Source organism: Muntiacus reevesi, chromosome 17, assembly GCF_963930625.1.
Source record: "Muntiacus reevesi chromosome 17, mMunRee1.1, whole genome shotgun sequence".
NCBI classification, from domain to species: domain Eukaryota; kingdom Metazoa; phylum Chordata; class Mammalia; order Artiodactyla; family Cervidae; genus Muntiacus; species Muntiacus reevesi.
Genome location: NC_089265.1, coordinates 23,547,456 through 23,565,471, shown reverse-complemented (window position 1 = coordinate 23,565,471; position 18,016 = coordinate 23,547,456). Strand labels below are relative to the sequence as shown.

The following is an 18,016-nucleotide window of genomic DNA, read 5'->3' as shown; positions in this document are numbered from 1 at the left end:
GTTACTGAATTGCTGTTGTGCTTATCTTCAGCTCCCCAGAATGCCACAGGCGGAAGTGATGGGGACACGGTGAGCCACGGTAGCGTGGATAGTTCTAATGATGCTAACAGTGGGGAGCACACAGTCTTCGTCAGAGATTTAATCAGGCTTGATTCCACTGACAATCACTCTAGCACAGGTACTAAAATCTGGATTCACTAACCCTTCACTTAACTCTCATGTTAAGTCTTCCATTTTGTAAAAAAGCTTTTACCTTCCTCTTTCAAGTTTGTGCAGTACGATTACCTTAAAAATACCATGTATAAATAAGGGGAGAAGGTACACCTCTGACTGCAGATCATGTCTCTCTATTTCCTGCAGTATAAAATTAACCTTGAATTGCTCTACAAAAGTCTCTCAATGGTACTTTGTGTTTGTTCATCATTAATTTGTGCAAGTATATGATATAATTGTTAGGAATTATATAATAGGCCTTTTGTTTTAAGTATTGTGAGCTGAGAAAGTTGATGCTAGTAATAGAAATTGCAAGTCCTTTTTTCATTAAGTGGATAATAGTTATTAAATATTTGAATTATGAATATTAAAAAGGAATGAAAAGAAGTCACACACTGTGAGAAAAAAGTATTCTTTGCTTGGTCACTACCTTAAATGACACTTTAAAATCTGCAAAACTGCTGAAGTTTTGTAGTTTTACATACAGAGCCATGGGTATTCAAAGCTCTATCCTCTGAAGTTAGAAATAAGCTTAATTAAAGTAGCATATTTTGCATGTGTGTTGCACATCCTTCTTGTGTTTTTTCTTTTTGTTGTTAATTGTTAGTATCTCAAGCTTTTCTTTATAAAGAACTCTGAGTCTTAATTCCTGTGCTTCATCTGATGAACTTGTCTCGATGACTGAAGTTTCCTTTTCTCTGCTCTTTGTTGCTCTGCTTTATGCTCTGTGCTGTTTCTGGGTGCTGCATTTGTCCTTGGCTGTTATGGTGTGGGGTGCAGACAGACTTGTATGACATGAAGCTATGGATACACGTGTGCATTAATTCTACCCTTGAATGTTAACCACTTCAGGTAATTTCCCATTTATTAGGTTAAACTTTGCTGACATGCATGGGTGGGGGAGAGGCCTTTTGTTTTAAGTACCTTTACAAGTAGAAAGCAATTTTAGTTTTCTTGGCTTTTTCTCCTGTATAATCATATATGCACTACTGAAAATGCCCAGGTAACTTTATGATTAATTTGCAAAGCATATTTGCTATCTTATTTGAAAATATGCTATGCCTGTCTACAGTTCTTATTTTGAGGGTGATTTGTAGCATCACTGTGTCAAATAGTTTTATGGGCATTAAAGATTTCAGTAGGTTTTGGTTGCTGAAACTGATCTGCTGATTCTTGTGCTGGAAACTACCCCCATGATTACAGAAGCAGGTATAAGTTGGTGAAAGTCAACATAAAACTATAAGTTAGACTCCTGTTTGTAAATTAAATTTCTTTCACCATGTAGGAATTTTCATGAGACTTTAATTTGAAAACCACCTTATTTTATTTCCTCATATATTTTTTCCTTGTACTTATAGAATAAACTGATTTCATTTGTGAAAAACCAAGAAAATAGTTTGTGGTATGAAACCATTTCACCACTTAGAATAATAATTATTATTTATAGTAAGCACTCTCCTTCTCCCCCTAGATTTTTAAGTTGGTCTCCTTTAAGGGGAAAAAAAAGATCTAGTAATACTGGGAAACTGCATGAAGATTGTGTATTCCCCAATTGGGGAAGAAACTTCAGATCGCTTTTTCATATATTTCTTTTCAGTTACATTTCAAATGACTAAAGCTCTAGTATTGAATTTACTGTGATTATGTCTCTGTAGAGTTTCTGGTGATGTCATCTGATACTTTTGGAAACCTCCAGCCCAGATGCTTAAGTTACTCTTTTCATGAAGGATTATCTCATAGAATCTTTCCACTTGGTACCTGATACTGAGTCATTTAGCTTATTAAAGGCATATCTGAGTTTAATCAGTTTACTCAGTTCCCAGTCCAGTGTTCGTTTTGTGGCACCATCATGTTTTACCAGACTTTCTGAGGGGCCAATAAAAAAATGACTGAACGTAGTCATTCTTAATAGCAGTATTTTTTATAAAATTTTTTTTAAAAATTGAAGTACAGTAGACTTACAATATTGTGTTAATTTCAGATGTGATTTAGTTTTATATATATATATATTTTTTTTTTTTTTTTCTTTTTCAGATTCTTTTCCCTTATAGGTTATTAAAAAAATATTGAGTATTGTTCCCTGTGCTATACAGTGGGTCCTTTTTGGTGATCTAAATAGCAAATTTTTAAAGTTTGATTCTTTTGTTTTTGGCAAACCCATAGTTTCAATGGTACTTTAAAGAGCAACAGAAAGTGAAAAAGATAAAAAGTGGTAGACAGTGGAAGTCACTGTATTTTTCGTTTTATGTGTTTTTCATTGGCATCCTTGATAATGTTTCCCTAGTAACTTGCCTTTATTTCCTTAAATTTATTTTATTTCCTTAAAATGATGGAACATTAAAGGCAAAGTAGACTTTTAAAAAACTATTTTGAAATCATTTTGAGCTTACTAAATGTTTCAAGAGTACTACAAAGAGCTCTTGAATAACTTTTATCTAGCTTCATTCACTTTTAGGTTAACACCTGTATCATTTTCTTTTTGTATGCATGCACACATTTTCTCCCTAAATTATGTGAGAGCAGATTGCATACATCTTGCCCTCTTACCTCTTAATACTACAGTAGCGTTTGCTCTTACATGACTGCAGTAGAGTTTACTAATTCAGGGAAACATTTATCTGCCACTTTAATGTATGGTTGTTATCCCAGTGTTGTCAGTTGTAATGTCCTTTGTGGTACTTAACTCCTTCTCTTTAGTCACCCTTAACCAGCATAGTTCCTCACCTTTTCTTTGTTTTTCATGACCTTGACCTTTTTGAAGAGTAAGTCAAGTTATTTTGTTTGTTTGCCAAATTTGAGTTTGTCTGATGTTTCCTTGTGATTAAATTAGATTATGCATTCATGGCTTTTCTACCAAAATGCTGTTATAGGCTTCTGAGATGGTCACATCTCAGAGGCCACAGTTTTGTCTGTTCCTTGGTGGTGGTGTTGATTTTGGTCACTTCGTGTCAGTGTTTGGTTTCTGTTAGTTACTATTAGCCCTCCTGCAGATAATAAGCCACTTGTGAAGAGATACTCTGAGACTATGCAGTAATACCTGCTTTTTCATCACATTTTCCCTTTTAAGTTTAGCATCCATTGATGATTCTTGCCTGGACCAGTCTTTACTCCTGTGATGGTTGTAAGGTGGTGAATGTCCTTTAGAAATGTCCTCTTGTGTTTTTGAGCACTTGCTTTCTTACATTACAAAGTGTTCCTGGCTCATTCTTGTACCTTCCCCTGCCTGAGCTCTGGAATCAGTCATTTCTTCAAGGATCTCAGCTTCCTTTTAATGGGCGATAGATTTTAGAAACCAAGATCTGGGCCCTAGATATGCTTACTCCCTCCAGGGTGGTGGTCTAGACTGTTTCAGCAGAGCTGGAAAAAATTTTTATGTTATTTTAGAAATACTTCTAATTCCAACTCAGTTACACAAGTTTTTCTTTGCCTTTCTGCATGTCATTTTTTTTCTTTTGTAAAAAATCTCTCTCTTCTTCCACAGTCAGAATCTTGGTTCCCAACATCATCACATTTACTCAGTTGCTCAGTCTTCCAAGTACACATAATACAGTTTCAACACTGCTACACACATTTCCCTGTGAGGAACAAACTGAAGGAGTTCAGAATTTGGCTACTATCCCTCAGGCTTAGGGTGTATACTCAAAATAATGTATTAAAAGTTACTTGGATTAGTCCTGTCCCATCCTTTAAGTGTGGTTATGTTACTCATAAACAATTGATTTCTTTTGTTTCTGTGTACATTCAGTTTTAGTTACATCCCCACCCTTGGTTTTGCTGATTTAATTTTTGAATATATAGAAATTACTACATTTCCAAAAATAAAAAAGCAACATGATGATCGTAGTTAGATAAATTTCCTCTCTATCCCTTCCATCCTATTTTCCCACACCTGTTGGTGACCAGTTTTGTTGTTTTATGGTTTATTATTCTTGCATTTTTTTTTTTTGCAGAAATAAGCAGGTGTATGTTTTATTTCCACTTCTGTCTTAACACAAAAGGTAGCATTTTATAAATACACTCCAAAAGAAACTTTCAAAGCATCCAAATCTACTAATTTATACATGAGGAAATTAAGATTCATTGCTTTCAAGTATGTAATGGTTTTTAGTTTTGAAATTCCTTTCTACTATTCTTTGCTTCTTTGTTGTAAAATGTTTTCTGCGCTTTGGGAGCTGTCGTCTCTTCTTTCTTTTTAGAAGTTGAATTGCGTAAGTTGGTGGTTTTCTTTTGACATTTTATAGCTGGACTGTAAATATATGAAAACATATGTCAGCCTTTATTCTTTTTGAACAGGTGGTCAGTCTGACCAAGGCTATGGGTCTAAGGATGAACTTTTAAAGGATGATGCAGAAATTCATGTGCCTGAAGAACAAATGTCAGGAGACTTAATAACTAAAACAGAAGGTTAAGTACTGATACTTGCTTAGCTTTACTTAGTGAGTTACCTCTATTGTTTAGAAGTCTTATTTGATAATTTTGGTGATAATGTTCAGAAATGTAAAGTCTGGGCTTTATAAGATATTATGTACTGTCATCTGTGGGTTTCCCAGGTGGTGCTAGTGGTAAAGAACCTGCCTGCCAATGCAGGAGACCAACAGAGGCACATTCGATCTCTGGGTCAGGAAGGTCCCCTGGAGAAGGGCATGGCGGCCCACTCCAGTATTCTTGCCTGGAGAATTGCATGGACAGAGGACCCTGGTGGGCTACAGTCCATAGGGTTGCACTGAGTTGGACATGACTGCAATGACTTAGCACGAACTCTCTGTCATATATGATAGATTTTCGGTAATCCCTGAATTTAAGAATTTAAGAGATTTTTAGAGACTCTGTAGGTCAACTCTCAATTTTGTAGGAAAGTGCAGCCCATCATGGTATTCATTTGCCAATATAAAGTAACTATTTTGTGATAGAACCGGGACTAAACTTTGAGTCATCAAACTTGTATTCCAGTGTACCTTTTATTTTAAAATGCTCTTTCACTAGAAGTCCTTCGGATATCTAAGTTGACAGTTTTCATTTGTAAGTTCCAATATAGTCTGTGTAGTTTTTCTTCTTTTAGGGTTCTCACTGAGATAGAAATGTTTTCTAGTAATCACTTTAAGAAAATATGGAGAAATATTTGGCTTTATGACAACACAGTGTTCTTCTTGTCCTCTTACACAAAAGTTCCCTTTCTTTAATGATGTCACTTATTTTATGCTCCAGAATTATACAGAAGCAAGCCACTCTCCTGCTTGAGATGTGATGAGGAATGTGACGAAAGGCCAGTCTTAATTGATTCACTCAGGAATGCTCAAGTTAGAATTATGAATGCTAAAATAAAGCATTTATTTCAGTCAATACTGGCAGCATTTATGGCATAAACTAAATCAGAATAAATCAGTAATAAAATAATCATGTATTCATCTCCACATAGAAAAAAAAAGTCCATAAGATATGTTTAAAAGTACTGTTTCTGTTCAGTACTGGCAAAAATAGGAATGATAACGTCCAAATATTTCTTCCCAGAGGTGTGCAATGTCTCTGCTGTTGTGGCCAAACATTCTCAACCTACTGCAGAGCCCCAGAGTCCCGCTGAACCTCCTGCATGGGGTGGCAGTATTGTGAAAGTTCCATCTGGTATATTTGATGTCAACAGCAGAAAAAGTAGCACTGGTAAGTCTTTATATTTAAATTATTAAATATTTTTCTTTTAATTTACTTATTATTTTTTGGCTGCACTGGGTCTTTGTTGCTGCATGCAGACTTTCTTCACTTGTGGCGAGCTGGACACGACTCTCTAGTTGTGCATAGGCTTCTTATTGTTGTAGCTTCTCTTGTTGCTAAGAACAGGCTCTAGGACGTGGGCCTCAGTAGTTGCAGCTCCTGGACTCTAAAGCGTGGGCTCAATAGTTGCAGTGCATGGACTTAGTTGCACCTCGGCATGTGGGATCTTCCCGGACCAGGTATTGAACCTGTGTCTCCTGCCTTACAAGGCAGATTCTTAACCACTGGACCACCAGGGAAGTCCAACACTTTTGTTATTAAGTGTTTAAAACATATTTCTGTAGGTCCATGTGTGTCTTTAGTGACATTATAAATTGCTAACTTAATTGTAATGAACATGCTCAAGAATCAAAAGTAATAAGCTGAATCCTGTAAATGGGCTAAAGAGGAAATTAAAATCGTTATTTAAAAATACTTTATTTTTAAAAAGAAGAGTATTAAGTGTGTTTAGATGTTATTTGGAAAACCTTTTTTAAAAAATAAGACTGCATTCATGTATTTTGTAATTTTAAAAACTTTAATTCATTTATGACTGCATTGGGTCTTCACTGCTGTGTGCAGCCTTTCTCTGGTTCCGGTGAGCCGAAGCTACTCTTCACTTGTGATGTGTGGGCATCTTCTTGTAGCGGCTTCTCTTGTTGCAGAGCACAGACTCTACGGCTTATAACCTTTCAAAACGGGCTCAGTAGTGGTGCATGAATTTGGTTGCTCTGCAGCATGTGGGATCTTCTCGGACCAGAGATCGAACCTGTCTCTCCTGCTTTGGGAGGTGGATTCTTAACCCTGGACTACCGGGGAGTCCTGGAATACTTTTCTTATTGTCGTGTCTGTTCTGAGTTCTGTCCTCCTTTCTTATGGTTGATAATGAGAGAGGAACTGTAGGATGGGTCTCATATTCATCCTGAACAGAGAGGCAATTATGTGGTCAAATTCCAAAGGGCTTGTGCATAGCAAGGTAATTCCTATACCTGAAAGGAAATGGAAGAAAAAGATTCATATCACTTAGATTCTACACAAAAGTGCCAGCGGGTCTTTAATTTTTGCCCAATTATGATAGGTACCCTGAGTGACTTCTTATTTATGATTAAGTCGTTCAGTCACAGTGCTAGTTGCTTAGTTGTGTCAGACTCTTTGCAGTCACATGGACTGTAGCCCACCAGGCTCCTCTGTCCCTGGAATTCTCCAGGCAAGAGGACTGGAGTGGGTTGCCACTCCCTTCTCCAGGGGATCAGTACTTGTAATGAGTAACTCTATTGCTGTAACTCCCATAAATTTGAGTTTACTACTGTTGATTATGTTGTAGCCCTCCCAAATACCCTTAAGGCAAACATTTAAGTGTATGATTTTAAAAGACAATGAGATTGGCCTGTGTTATTTGCGCTTTGATCGTAGCAGCTACAGTTCACTTCCCTAAAGTCAGTTGTCTTATCTTTAAGTGTATCTGTTTATGACTTCATAGACGTTAATTTGCTTAGCTTTTTAACATGGAAATATTTCTTATTCCTAAAGTTTTTTGGTTTTTTTTTTTTTTTTTTGATACCAATTTCCATTATTTTGCAGGGGGTGAGGGGTTTTGTTCAATAGGTGGAGCTAAATGTTTTTTTGAAAAAGTAATATATATATTCTTAATCCTATTTTCCCAGCGTATTGATAGCAGATTAAAAAGAAAAGAGGAGGGCAAGAATTTTCTTCATCAAATGTTAAGAATATTCTCAGAATATTGAAATGGACATAGTTTGGGGACTGGTGTGTTTTTTCCTCTTTTTATTGATCTTATTTTCATGTTACATTTTGATGTAGAGTTATTCTATTAAGAAAGGAGAAAATGGAATGAGGCTTTTGGCAATATGTTAAACATTTTAATTTATTTTAAATATGTCAAACATATTTTAACATATTTTAAGTCAAAGTCAATTTAAAATTGAACAAAATGTGCCACTAAACTCCTAGAAATAAGAACCAGTAAATTTGCAAAGATCTTTTCTAAAATATTGGTAAAATTTTTTTGAAGCAGGTACAAACTTCGGAGTTATGAAACAGGCTAATTTAATTCCCCTAAAAGCTTTAAAAAATATCTCTAAATGCTTATTATTAGTTCTCTTTAATTGATTATGATTATTAGATACCAATATGGACTATTAAAAAGAATCTTGAAATTAATTTGAAAGATTAAAAAAAAGATTTTATCAAAGGTAACTTTTGCCCCAAACTCTAAGGTTCTTACCCTTTTTAAAAAACCAATGAGAATCCTAAATATGAATGCTTAGACTTAAGTTCTGCTAACCCCAGTGAGTCAGTGGTAAAGAATCCACCTGCAATGCAGGAAACCCTGGTTTGATCCCTGGATCGGGAAGATCCCCTGGAAGATGGCATGCTGCCTATAGAATCCCATGGCCAGAGGAGCCTAGTGGGGCTACAGTTCATAGGGTCACACATGACTGAAGTGACTCAGCATGCATGCAGTGATGCAACTAGAGATAATTTTTGGTCTTGGCGTAGAAAAAATTGCATGGTAGCAAGGAGTTAATGACTGCCTGCATCACCTAAAGCTGGGAGAGGTTCCTATAGACACTTGATGAAACATGATTGATCTCTGTGAAGACTGGGATTATGTCTGTTTTATTCTCCATTGTATTAGCACTTCATGTAGTGGGTGCTTAGTAGGCATTCAGATACTTGTTGAAGGAATAAACTTAACAGAAAAATTTTTGGCTATTCAGATTTTCTTAGGCTTCTTATCATTTGCTGATTCTAAGCACTTCATTCTAGATCCTTTTATTCAGTACTTTGGAGAAGTAAGACTTTGTCTATAGCAAATATGTAATCTATGACTATGAGTTTGCTTTGTGCAAAATTGACTTCTGGTAAGAATTGTTGAATTAGGTATATGAAATCTAGGATAGAAGAGATTATTTCTTTTTCTGCCTGTTTAGCTGCTAAGTCATGTCTTAACTCTGCGACCCCACGGACTGTGCTGTGCCAGGCTTCCCTGTCCTTCACTATCTCCTGGAATTTACTCAAACTCAAGTCCATTGAGTCTGTGATGCCATCTAATCATCTCACCCTCTATCACCCCTTCCTTCTCCTGCCCTCAGTCTCTCCCAGCATCAGGATCTTTTCCAGTGAGTCACCTCTTCTCATCAGGTAGCCAAAGTATTGGAGCTTCAGCTTCAGCCTCAGTCCTTCCAATGAATATTCAGGGTTGATTTCTTTAGGACTGATGATTTGATCTCCTTGCTGTCCAAGGGATTCTCAAGAGTCTTCTCCAGCGCCACAGTTAGAAAGCATCAATTCCTTGGCATTCAGCCTTCTTTATGGTTCAACTCTCACATCTGTACATGGCTACTGGAAATAGTTTGCTTTGACTATATGGATCTTTGTTGGCAAAGTGATGCCTCTACTTTAGCTGTCTAGGTTTGTCATAGCTTTTCTTCCAAAGAGCAAACGTTTTTTAATTTTGTGGCTGCAGTCACCGTCCGCAGTGATTTTGGAGTCCAAAAAAGTAAAGTCTGTCACTATTTCCATTGTTTCTCCATCTGTTTGCCATGAAATGATGGGACCAGATGCCATGATCTTTGTTTTTTGAATGTTGCATTTTAAGCCAGCTTTTTCACTCTCCTCTTTCATCCTCATTAAGAGGCTCTTTAGTTTCTCTTCACTTTCTGCCATTCAAGTAGTATCATCTGCATATCTGAAGTTGTTGGTATTTCTCCTGGCAGTCTTGATTTCAGCTTGTGATTCACCCATCCTGGCATTTTGCATGATGTACTCTGCATGAAAGTTAAATAAGCAGGGTGACAATATACAGCCTTGACATACTCCTTTCCCAATTTTGAACCATTCCTTTGTTCCATGTCCGGTTCTAACTGTTGATTCTTGCCCTGCATACAGCTCTGCTGTTTCTTTTTAGGTCTGCTGTTTAACACAGAATATATTTCTTAAGTTGAATATAAAACTCTTAAAATATAAAACATGTTTATAGATTATATTTATTGATAGGTATGATATCTGTCAGTGAACAATACAGGTTTATACAGTATATATTGCATGATCTTTTCTTAAAATATGTATGTATATGCATAGAGAATAAAAGGCATATTAGACATTAAAATGTTTTTAAGACACAGGGTTAAGCAGTGTTTTGGACATTTTCTGTATACCATCTAACCTTAATCTTTTACTCTGAGTATGTCTCACTTTCAAAAATCAGAAAAAAATATTCTTTTAATAAAAGTTACATCAGAAAATAGGTGTATTTTTAATATTGTACGTTCTCTTTTTAGGCAGTACATCAAATGTATTATTTTCTAGTCAAGATCCAGTTGAAGATGCTGTCTTTGGTGAAGTTATTAATCTCAAGAAGAATGGTGACAGAGGAGAAAAAAGACAAAAGCATTTTCCAGAGAGAAGCTGTAGTTTTAGTTCTGAAAGTCGAGCAGGAATGTTACTTAAGAAGAGCAGTTTGGATTTGAATTCAAGTGAAGTGGCTATCATGATGGGAGCAGATGCCAAGATTCTCACAGCACTGACGACAAGTCCTAAGACTTCTCCACTTCATAATTCAAGAACCCATAGTTTTGAGAGTATTAGCTGTCATCCAGCTGACACTAGGACTCGTGTGTCTGAAAGCACTTGGGATTCGGAACACCGATCATTGGTGTTAGAGATGCTTGTGGAAAGCCAAGAGTTGATCGAACCTGTGGTTGATGAAAATGTAGCTAAAGCTACTATGACAAAGGATACATGTGACAGTCTACAAAATGATAGTAATCAGTCCAGAGACTTGAAAGCAGGATCCAGAGATCTAGCAAATAAAAGAAATAGCTTATATGGTGTTGCTAAAGCTGTCGAGAGGGAAGATGTTGAAACTGGACTAGATCCTTTGTCACTTTTAGCCACTGAATGTATAGGAGAAAAAACTGATTCAGAAGAGAAGCTGTTTTCTCCAGTTATTGCACGTAATCTGGCTGATGAAATCGAAAGCTATATGAATCTAAAGAGTCCCTTAGGTAGCAAGTCTTCTAGTATGGAACTACATGGAGAGGGAAACAGAGAGTCTGGTGCTACCAGTGCGTTTATTCACTCTTTAGAGAGGAGATCAAGCCTACCTTTAGATCATGGTCCACCAGCACAGGAGAGTCCTGAAAGTGAAAAGGGCTCCCCTGCAGTGTCCAGGTCTAAAACTTTTACGGGGCGTCTCAAGCAACAGACTCCCTCCCGAAGTCCTAAGGAGCGTTCAACTTCTTTATCAGCACTGGTCCGTTCTTCACCACACGGCTCATTGGGTTCTGTGGTCAATTCTTTGTCAGGGCTAAAGCTGGACAATATCCTCTCAGGACCCAAGATGGATGTGCTAAAATCTGGTATGAAACAAGCAGCAACAGTAGCCAGTAAGATGTGGGGAGCTGTAGCGTCTGCCTACAACTACTCAGATGATGAGGTGAGAGAGCTTTATGTGTGCCAGCCATCTGATGTTGGAATGTTTGGAGTATTTTTTTTAATATATGAATTATTATTTAGATTTTTCTGGTAATTTTGTTTTTTATATCTTAAAACATGCATATCCTACTTCTTCCTTGAAATGACATAAATATACATGTAAGGAATTTAATAATGAAGAAATAGAATATCAGGACTACTTTACAATTCCACAGCTCAGTCTAAACTAACACATTGTCTATTTAGTTGAAAGAATTACTGATTAATGTTTGATCTAATAATAATGCCATGTCGTATTTGCATATCACTTTTTTTAAGTGGAGGATAATTACTTTATAATGTTGTCGTGGTCTCTGCTGTACATCATTGTGAGTCATTGCATTTTTTTATATATATATTTATTTGGGCTTCCCTGATAGCTCAGTTGGTAAAGAATCCGGCCTGCAATGCGGGAGAGCCCGGTTCGATTCCTGGGTTGGGAAGTTCCACTGGAGAAGGGATAGGTTACCCACTCCAGTATTCTTGGGCTGCTTTTATGGCTCAGCTGGTAAAGAACCGCCTGCAATGCAGAAGACCTAGGTTTGATCCCTGGGTTGGGAGGATCCCCTGAAGAAGGGAAAGGCTACCCACTCCAGGATTCTGCCCTGGAGAGTTCGGTGGACTACATACAGTCCATGGGGTTGCAAAGAGTCAGACACGACTGAGTGACTTTCACTTCACACATATATATATATGTGTATGTATATATATAGCTAGCAAGAAGCTGACAGATGACACAGGGAGCCCAGCCCGGCACTCTCAGGACAACCTAGAGGTGTGGAGGGGAGGGTCAAGATGGAGGGGAGAAATATATATATATAGTTACATATAATATATATGTTATACGTGTATAATTATATAATTTATATAAAACATGTATGTTGTATATTTATATATATATTTTTTTATGTATTTATGTAATATATATATATATCTCCCTTCCGTCTTGAGCCTCCCCCTGCTCCCCGCCACACCTCTGGGTTGTCACAGCGCTCCAGGCAGGCTCCCTATGCCATCTAGCAGCTCCCTGCTAGTTACGTCTTGCACATGATAGTGTATATATGTCAGTGCTGCTTTCTCAATCTGCCCCACCCTCTCTCCTTCCCCCACTGTGTCCACCAGTCTGTTCTACGTTTGTCGCTTCACTTTTTAAATAACTTTGACCTGTTATTTCTTTAAGATATATAAATCACTCTACAGCTCAATTGATAGGTTTCATACTGCGCAAGTAAAGCTAAGTTTTTATCGAAGTTAGGTTGGTTTTATAATCCTGTATTAGTTGGTTTTATGATCCTGTATTAGTTGGTTTTGTAATCCTGTATTAGTTTTAGGTGTACAGCACACTATACATTATATTCTATTATAGATTATTACAAGATATTGGGTATAATTCTGTTACAGTAAATTCTTTTTGTGTTTCTGTTTTAATTTTTGCATAGTTTGTAGACTTACATTTTTTTTGGTTGTGAAGGTATCATAACACATTTACAGGAGACTTGGAATATACATAACAAAGTTACATATAGTTATATATAGTTCCACTGTATATTACAATTATTTTTAGGTAGATAAATTAAGATTTTTATATGGAGTTTCAGTATCAAACTCTCAAAAATTAATAGAATGAATAGAAAAGTAGAAGGGAAGAGTAGACCTGAAAAGCACTATGAGCCAATCGAAGATAATTAAGATTTCTACACTTTTCACACAACAGCAGGATACAAATTCTGTTCAACTTCTCATAGACTATAAACCAGGAGACTCTGGAACATACCCAGTGACATCAAATAAGGTGCAGACGTTTCATGGCCTCACGTGACTGCAGTCAGACAGACTCTGTTCTCTCTCAGCTCAGTCCTCAGTCGTGTCTGACTCCCTGCGACCCCATGAACCGCAGCATGCCAGGCCTCCCCGTCCATCACCAACTGCCGGAGTCCACCCAGACCCATGGCCATTGGGTCGATGACGCCATCCAACCATCTCATCCTCTGTCGTCCCCTTCTCTTCCTGCCCCCAATCTTTCCCAGCATCAGAATCTTTTCCAGTGAGTCAGCTCTTCGCATCAGGTGGCCAAAGTATTGGAGTTTCAGCTTCAACATCAGTCCTTCTAATGAACACCCAGGACTGATCTCCTTTAAGATGGACTGGTTGGATCTCCTTGCAGTTCAAGGGACTCTCAAGAGTCTTCTCCAACACCACAGTTCAAAAGCATCAATTCTTCGGTGTTCAGCCTTCTTTATAGTCCAACTCTCACATCCATACATGACCACTGGAAAAACCATAGCCTTGACTAGATGGATCTTTGTTGACAAAGTAATGTCTCTGCTTTTTAATATGCTATCTAGGTTGGTCATAACTTTCCTTCCAAGGAGTAAGAGTCTTTTAATTTCATGGCTGCATTCACCATCTGCAGTGATTTTGGAGCCCCCCAAAATAAAGTCAGCCACTGTTTCCACTGTTTCCTCATCTCTTTGCCATGAAGTGATGGGACCGAATGCCATGATCTTAGTTTTCTGAATGTTGAGCTTTAAGCCAACTTTTTCACTCTCCTCTTTTTCATCAAGAGGCTCTTTCGTTCTTCTTTACTTTCTGCCATAAGGGTGGTGTCATCTGCCTATCTGAGGTTATCGATATTTCTCCCAGAAATCTTGATTCCAGCTTGTGCTTCCTCCAGCCCAGCGTTTCTCATGATGTACTCTGCGTATAAGCTAAATAAGCAGTGTGACAATATACAGCCTTGATGGACTCCTATTCCTATTTGAAACCAGTCTCTCATTCCATGTCCAGTTCTAACTGTTGCTTCCTGACCTGCATACAGATTTCTCAAGAGGCAGGTCAGGTGGTCTCGTATTCCCATCTTCTTCAGAATTTTCCACAGTTTATTGTGATCCACACAGTCAAAGACTTTGGCATAGTCAATAAAGCAGAAATAGATGTGTTCTGAAACTCTTGCTTTTTTGATGATCCAGCGAATATTGGCGATTTGATCTCTGGTTCTTCTGCCTTTTCTAAAACCAGCTTGAACATCTGGAAGTTCACGGTTCACGTATTGCTGAAGCCTGATTTGGATAATTTTGAGCATTACTTTACTAGCATGTGAGATGAGTGCTGTTGTATGGTAGTTTGAGCATTCTTTGGCATTGCCTTTCTTTGGGATTGGAGTGAAAACTGACCTTTTCCAGTCCTGTGGCCACTACTGAGTTTTCCAAATTTGCTGACATATTGACTGAAGCACTTTCACAGCATCATCTTTTAGCATTTGAAATAGCTTAACTGGAATTCCATCACCTCCACTAGCTTTGTTCATAGTGATGCTTGCTAAGGCCCACTTGACTTCACATTCCAGGATGTCTGGCTCTAGGTGAGTGATCACACCATCGTGATTATATGGGTTGTGAAGATCTTTTTTGTACAGTTCTTCTGTGTATTCTTGCCACCTCTTCTTAATATCTTCTGCTTCTGTTAGGTCCATACCATTTCTGTCCTTTATTGAGCCCATCTTTGTATGAAATGTTCCCTTGGTATCTCAGATTTTCTTGAAGAAATCTCTAGTCTTTCCCATTCTATTGTTTTCCTCTGTTTCTTTGCCTTGATTGCTGAGGAACGGTTTATTCTCTCTCCTTGCTATTCTCTTACCATCTGTTCTTTTACCATTATGGAATTATGTTAGAAATCCATATCAAAAGATATTTGAAAATACCCTACATATTTTCAAGTGCAATGTGACATTTACCAAGAGAGATCTTTGACTTAGCCATTGAAAACCTCAATAAAGTTAAAAGACTGAAAAAAATACAGGAGTGATTGCAGAGAAAAAAGCATTTAAATGAGAATATTAGTATCAAAATGAGAAATATCAAAGATACTTTATAAACCTATGTAATTGGAAATTAAATGTCTGCTTTTAAATGATGGGTGTATCAAAGAAGCCATAACAAGGAAAATTAGAAAACATTTGTAACATAGTAAAAAGTATGCAACTAAATACAATGTGGAATCTTGAATAAGGTGTGAAAACAAATAATAGACACTAGCATAAAATTTTGGGGCATTTGAACAAAATCTGTACTTTAGTTAATACTGTATCACATGTTAATTTCCTGAGTTTTTTTAAACCACATACTATTTCTTAGACAGTAAATTCTTGTTGCTTATCTATTTTAGGTAAAGTAGTTTGTATCTGTTAAATCCATAGCCTTGATTTGTCCCTCTCCCCTTACTCTTTGGTAACTGCAAGGTTGTTTTCTATTTCTGTGAGTCTGTTTCTGTTTTGTATATACATTAATTTGTGTTACTTTATAGGTTCCACATGAATGTTATACTGTATTGATCTTTCTCTGTCTTACTTATTTCACTAGTCATAATACTAAGTCCGTCCATGTTGCTGCAGATGGCAATTTTTCATTTATTTTAAATGGCTGAGTAACACTCCATTGTGTGTGTGTGTTTTTATCACATCTGCATGATCCTGTCATCTGTTGATAAGCACTTGGGTTGCTTCCTTGTCTTGGCTATTTTATATATAGTGCTGCTCTGAGCATTGTGGTGCATGTCTCTGTTTGAATTAGTGTTCCTGTTTTTTCTGGATGTATACCCAGAAGAAGTTTTATAATAAGGAAGACATATAAATCTTCTTTAAAGCAAAAATTCAAAAGGAAACTGCTTAGTGAAATGTTTTCTATCTTAAAGTATCAACAATCAGTTAAAGCATTACAATCACTGTAATCAAAAATTACAGTGTTCAGAATTTTGTTCATGTTATACTCCTCTAGTGATGGTTGTTTTCAGAATAATTATATTGCCAGCAAAAATTCTCACAATTATCTGGTTTTAATGTACTCATATTATCCACATTTTTCAGATAACATAATTAAAAGGGAAGTTAAGTCGTTTCTGTAGGATCATTTCTGTAGTATCACAGGATGTAATGGGGGACCAAGATCACAGTCTGGCTCTCCTGACTCTTAAGCCCCTACTCTGTTTGTACTGGGGTCTCTGATTACATTGGACACAGTGAGCTCCTAGAGTTCCTTCATTTTATAGTTTGAATATTGGGATAATCCCCACAGTCCTAACATACACTAGGGGCACAGCATGATCTTAAAGCATAGGTCATTGCTTGAATGTCTTAAGAGTATGGAAGAGAAATTCCAAATGATAGAGGTCAAGGTTTCAGAACATATGGTGATGAGAAAAGGATAGAGTGAATATATTCTCATTGGAGAAGATCTTATGTATGTATGTGGGATTTTATTTTTTCCAATTAAAGGAGGAAACAAATAGAGATTACAGTTTCCCAGCTGGCCTTGAAGACCATATTTTGGGAGAGAATCTATCACCTAATACGAGTATCTCAGGGTTGGTCCCCAGTGAACTTACCCAGAGCAACACAAGCCTCGGCAGTAGTAGCAGCAGTGGAGATGTAGGAAAACTGCATTACTCACCAGGTAAGGGGGAGGATTGTCCTCTCTTCTGACTTACACGCCCGCAATTCTTATCCCTGCACCACACACACAGTAAGCCCCATCTGTCAAGATGATTGGATAGATTTGTATATAGCCACACCATATTACCACTGTTATTTTATAAGATCTTAAAGTACTGTGTGGAATCAGAGTGTGGCTTCCCTGGTGGCTGAGTGGTAAAGAATCTGCCTGCAGTGCCGGAGATGTGGGTTCAATTCCTGGGTTGGGAAGATCCCTTGGAGAAGGAAATGGCAACCCACTCCAGTATTCTTGCCTGGAAAATCCACTGAGTTTATTTTTATTTGTGTATATTTGTGAATTGTATCATTAATTCTCAAACTTTCATGTGTCTCAAAATCACCAGGGGTATTTGTTTATAAGTATATACAAATATCCAAGCCCTAGGCTAAAACTTTTGAGGCTTAATCTGTGAAATGGAACTTTAAGAATATATATTTTTGACCAGCTTTCCCGGCGAATCAGATACTTACTAGAGTTTGAGAATTTCTTTGCTCTATTACTGAAATCTCCTAGTTCTGTGTTATTTTTTTAATTGTAATTTTATTCATTTTCTCCAACTTTTTATTAGGAAAAATTTCCAATACCTTAAAAAGTTGAATCATATAGTGAACAATCATATATTCTCCACCTAGATTTGATTAATTATTGTTAAATGTACATAAGTAGATTTTGATACTAAACTGAGAATAAATTGCAGACTTCATGGTATTTCCCCCTACATATGCGTTTCCAAAGAATAAGGATATTTTCATACATAATGTGTTATGATGTTTACTTCTCTCTAGGTGAACTTCCATTTCCAAGAGGCATAAAAGGGCAGGAATTTGAAAAGTCAGATCATGGTTCTTCTCAAAACACCAGCATGTCCAGCATCTATCAGAATTGTGCAATGGAGGTAAAAGTTCTATATTCAGCCCATAATAAAGTGGCAGTAAGCATTTTCATTTCAGATTGGCATTTTAACAGAATTCTATGATACCTTCATGGACAGAATAATAAAATAAGTCATTTTGTTGAATTTCCTTGGTGTCTTATGTAAATAAGGCAATAAGCCAGTAGTTTTACCTATAAAG

The 18,016-nt window shown here is 37.0% G+C and overlaps 1 protein-coding gene across 2 annotated transcripts in view; it reads left to right on the top strand.

Moving 5' to 3' along the window:
- Nucleotides 1–18,016, top strand: part of DENND4C (DENN domain containing 4C) — a 109,114-nt gene that overhangs the window by 67,553 nt on the left and 23,545 nt on the right. Inside the window, exons 20-25 of one of the 2 annotated variants that reach the window (XM_065908256.1) lie at nt 32–178; nt 4,507–4,617; nt 5,722–5,868; nt 10,263–11,419; nt 16,727–16,904; nt 17,729–17,838. In XM_065908256.1, the coding sequence (XP_065764328.1) occupies nt 32–178; nt 4,507–4,617; nt 5,722–5,868; nt 10,263–11,419; nt 16,727–16,904; nt 17,729–17,838 (1,850 nt within the window). The remainder of the gene's footprint in view (nt 1–31; nt 179–4,506; nt 4,618–5,721; nt 5,869–10,262; nt 11,420–16,726; nt 16,905–17,728; nt 17,839–18,016) is intronic. The other variant, XM_065908257.1, reaches the window with a different exon arrangement.